Here is a 4,733-nt window from a genome sequence, read left to right as displayed (position 1 = left end):
AGAGTCCTTTTAACAACCCTAATCATATAGCCATAAGACAATAAGAGTTTGAGCAAGATTTAAAAATTATTATTTATATTAAAACATCATTTGAATATAATTTAATAATTTTTATTCTATTTTCTTAATCAATATTTTAATTGGTTATAAATCTTTGTAGCCTTGTAGTCAATTAGATTTTTTTTAAATACTACTTAATATAAACTTAATGAGTAGTATTTCAAGCCAAAATGAGCCGAACATGAACTAACACGAACGAACACATCTTAGTTCGTGTTCGGCTTGTTAACTTATCGAACGAAATTAACGAGCCGAACACAAGCTTCTTAACGAGTCGAACACGAGCTGTTCGCGAACAACGAGCCATTTTGACAGCCCTACTTCTGTGGCACTGAATCTATGTTTATAATGATGAAGCGATGAGGCTGACGATCATCCGCGGAAGGAGAGAGCTAGATGCCTCCTCGTCAGGAATTAGGCAAGGCGGTGGAAGCTGTTCTACTCTAATACAGCTTTGTTCAGGTGAGTTTACTTTTCAATGAAAACAGGTTTATACTTGGTAGGAGTTCATTGTTTCGGTGCTGCCGATCTGCTTTACCTCAAAGGAGTCGTTTGAGATGACCGCCATTTTTAATGCCTCCTGCAAACCATGTGTTTGATGAAATGCCATTCTTTATTTGTTCCCTATTACCATTCTTAAAATAACGAGACTGAAAGTTGGCTTTAAACAGAATAATCGCAATGTAAGAGATGTGGTTCACAACGGGCAGACTCCCGCTGCTGATGCAGAAGGCGACCTTTGCCATCAGGGCAGGTAAAATCTCAGCAAAGCAACTAGCTAGGAGGTTTGTAACGAGATTTATAGAATAAAAAAAAAACATATGATATAGTGCTGTTTATGCAGCAGGGAAAATGGGTGGATGCTCCAGGTATTGTGGAGTGAGATTCTCACTTGAAGAGGCTGAGGATGCTCCTAGAAAAGTTGCTCCTCCAGCGTCCCTGGCCAAAAGCTTAGCTTGCCTTACAGAAGAGTTTTTGTCAGCAGATAATCAGAATGCCGAGATGCCGAGAGCCCAAAGGAGCTAAAGAGATTGATTGAGGTTCGCATCAAGAAGATGACGAAAGCGCGATATCTAAATGAGAAATTTTATGATCTTATGGATTTGGTTATTGCTAATGCAGAGGTTCTAAGGGATTGCTATGATCTTGTGCGCTTGAACTCTCATGTTGAACTGGCATCACAGAAGGACAACCTTTGCTTTTATACCATGGCAGAACAGCTTAGGAATGGTGATTTTGATGTGAAGGAAAATAGTGTGATTATGTATGGAAAGAGGGATGGGAGACAATGCTTGGTTCTTCCTAATCTTAAGTTGAGAGTTGTACAAGAGGCAGTCAGAGTTGTACTTGAGGTTGTATACAGGCCACATTTCTCGAAGATTTCTCATGGCTGCAGGAGTGGAAGGGGGCATCGTTCAGCACTGAGATATGTTCAGAAGGAGATTCATAATTCTGATTGGTGGTTTACAATATCTATGAGAAAGGTTGCAGACATAGATGTTCTTTCCAAACTGATATCAGTGATGGAGGAAAAAATTCAAGATGTGAAGTTATTTCAATTCATTTATCAGTTATTTGATGCTCAGGTTCTTAATTTGGTGTTTGGGGTATTCCCAAAGGGCCATGGGTTGCCTCAGGAAGGAATTCTCTCCCCTATTCTGATGAATATTTATCTCGGTATGTTTGACAGTGAAGTAATTAGAATGTCATTGAGATATGAAGGCCTGGGCGTTGGTTGCAGTGGGGAGAAATTTTTAGAACAGTCGAAGCTACGGTGGTGGTTTCGCAGACAAATAAAACAAAGTGGTGATTCCCGCAGAGAGAAATTGGAGGTTACTGAAGAAAATAAACTGCATGTATGCAGAAACATGGATGAGATTGTGGTTTTGGTTTCAGGTTCTAGAGATGCTGCAATGAGTTTGAAGTCGGATATAGTAAACTTTCTAATGAGCTCACTTCTTTTAGATGTGGAAAATCAGATGGATCCGCTACCTGTTGATGTTGACTCTCATGTTTTGCAATTTGTTGGTACATCTATTCGGGTTAGAACTAGAGAAGACGAGGCCTTGCGAGCTGTGCACAAATTGAAGGATAAGGTGCAGATGTTTGCTTCTCAAAGACAGAAAATTTGGGGTTCTTTTACCGTAAGAATTGGTAAAAAATGGCTGGGATGGGCTTTGAGAAGAATAAAAGAATCCGAGATCAAGCAGCTTGGGCTTAGCACTCCTATTTTGGATCATCTATCACAGTTTCGAAAACCAGGAATGAAAACTGATCATTGGTTTAAGTCATTGATGAAGATATGGATGCAAGATGTAAATGCCAAGGTTGAAGCTGATGAGGAAACCATACTATCCAAGTACATTGTTGAACCAGCGCTGCCTCAAGATCTGAGGGATTCTTTCTATAATTTCAGAAAGCAAGCAATGGACTATGTTTCATCAGAATCAGCCGCAAGTCTTGAATTGCTTAAAAGTTCCATAACCGAAACCAGATCTGATCGGCACGGCAATCAAAAGATGTTTGTTTTGGAGGCGCCAATTGGTTCGGTTAAGAGGAGCCTGCTTAGATATGGTGTGGTTGGCACTCAAGGTTATCCAAAGCACGTTTCTACGTTAGTCCTGCAAGATGATGAGCTAATAATATGTTGGTTTTCAGGCTTGATTCAGAGATGGCTAAAATGGTACTCTGAATTCGAAAACTTTGGCTACATCAAGCTTTTGATACTCCAGTGTGTGAGGAAATCCTGTACTCGGACGTTGGGAGCAAAGTATCAAGTGGCTGAAGAAGTGATTGAGAAAAACTATGATTCAGAATTGAGCTGCATTCCTAACACAGATGAGTTGGAGACTGAAATGGCTTCAGCACCATATGGCATTTCTGATAGTTTTGATAATGATGATGATGAAGCCCTTAGTTATGGAACTTTTAACAGTGGATTGTGCTTGTTGTCGTTTTCAAGAGTTAAAGTACCAGCTAGAGTATTTAACTGCTTTGTAATGGGATGTACAGCTGCATCACCAAGCATGTATAAGCTCCATGTGAAAGAGAGGCAAAGGTTTCCTGGTTGGAAGACTGGATTTTCTTCATCCATTCATCCAAGCTTGAATCGAAGAAGGATTGGATTGTGTGACCGGCATGTTAAAGCATTATATCTTGGACAGATTTCACTTCAATCTATAGAATTTGGTGCCTTGAGGAAATTATGAGTACTTGATATGTAGTTTGTAACTAATTTTGAGGAATTGAAGGGGTTTATCTGAGTCAAATCAAACTTGATCGGGAAAAGTCTAAGTCTGTGTTACCCAAAAGGGAAACTCTAGGGCATAAATAGAGGTTGAAAATTGTTGCTGGAGTTGTTTAGTAGATTTGCACATTCAGTATCTCTAAGATCTTATAGGTGCCTCATTATGTCATCCCCACCCCCGCCCCACAGCCATGCTTTCAGTGACGATTCGTTAAATTCTTATGCACAGAGTTTGTGCTTCTTGCTTCATTTTGATTGCCTAGCACAGTAGCGGCCTTAAAATTATTGGATGCTCTTATTAACCTTCAATACTCTCTCTTACATCCAAAACGCTACCCATTTATTTTTTAGTTGCTGTCCCCTTTTCCTCTACATTAAAATAAAGCGGCATTTACATACATACCATCCATTTCCTATGTATTTACATATACATCACCTAAACTTTAATTTTTACATTTATACCACCAAAATCTTTCATATCACATTAATATACCATTATTTTAAATTTCAAAAAGTGAAATATACATTTTCATGCTAAGGTGATATGTAAGTAAAAAATATTAAATTTTCTATTATTTATTAAAAAAAATTCAAATTCCAATATGAGAAATTGTCCACTCTAGAATTAACTTAGTTCTGCCACTATAGGAGAAGCTAGAAAAAAAAAATCTTGAAATGAAAATATATTGTAGCAAGATTATAAGTACACTAAGGGAACGTTTGGGACAGCTTATATGTGCGTTCGGTGTTTTGAAAACGCTAAACGCACGTTAGTTTTGCGCGTTGGTTCCGCGGTTCGTAAACGCGTGAAGGCAAGCCTTCACGAATTGCAGCCGCGGTACAGACCCCGCGGTTCGCGTTCCGTCCAAGCTTATTACCTCAAGCCCCTTAGCTCTCTGATCGAATTCCCATACCCGCCCACGCCTCTCTCCTCTGCTCTTCTCCTCTCGCTGTAACTTATCGTTCTCCGTCGTCCTCCCTTACCCGCACCTCACTCGCTTTCCCTTCTCCTCTCCTTTTCACTTCGTGCTCCAGTTACTCTCTGTAAGTTAAGATTCATGATATAACGGTCTTTAATGTTTTCGAATTCATGCTTTTGGGATTCCTTAGGGTTGTATTCGTTACTGGTTTTGAATTACTTCGTCACCGTGTTGGAATTTTTTTCGCCCTCGTGTTTTATTTATCGGGTTTGGAGATGCCTTTGTTGTGAAAATGAGGGTAGCTGAGGCCTTTTCCCTGCAGGAATTTTGGTTCTTTTTTTTGCGTGCTTTTGGGGAAATGGTTGTCAGTATGAGACACATATGGTTTTAGCTCATGATATCAATGACTATGATGGATTATTGAGTGATGGTTAGCAAAAGTTGGTAAATATTATCAATGACCCACAAGGATTGCAGAAAAAATATGTTAATAGCTTCTAGCTTGA

The 4,733-nt window shown here is 39.3% G+C and overlaps 1 protein-coding gene across 1 annotated transcript; it reads left to right on the top strand.

Annotated features, from left to right (window-relative positions):
- The first annotated feature begins 420 nt into the window (after positions 1–420).
- On the top strand, positions 421–3,479 carry LOC110028577. The gene is given in 4 exon segments (XM_020730484.1): positions 421–522; positions 732–814; positions 905–1,083; positions 1,086–3,479. Coding segments are annotated over 3 exon segments (2,427 nt in total). The 5' UTR covers positions 421–522; positions 732–750; the 3' UTR covers positions 3,270–3,479.
- The last annotated feature ends 1,254 nt before the right edge of the window (positions 3,480–4,733 follow it).

This window comes from Phalaenopsis equestris, unplaced genomic scaffold, assembly GCF_001263595.1.
Source record: "Phalaenopsis equestris unplaced genomic scaffold, ASM126359v1 Scaffold000515, whole genome shotgun sequence".
Lineage (NCBI taxonomy): Eukaryota > Viridiplantae > Streptophyta > Magnoliopsida > Asparagales > Orchidaceae > Phalaenopsis > Phalaenopsis equestris.
Note: the sequence above shows the minus strand (reverse complement) of the source record. Positions and strands in the feature narration are given on the sequence as shown.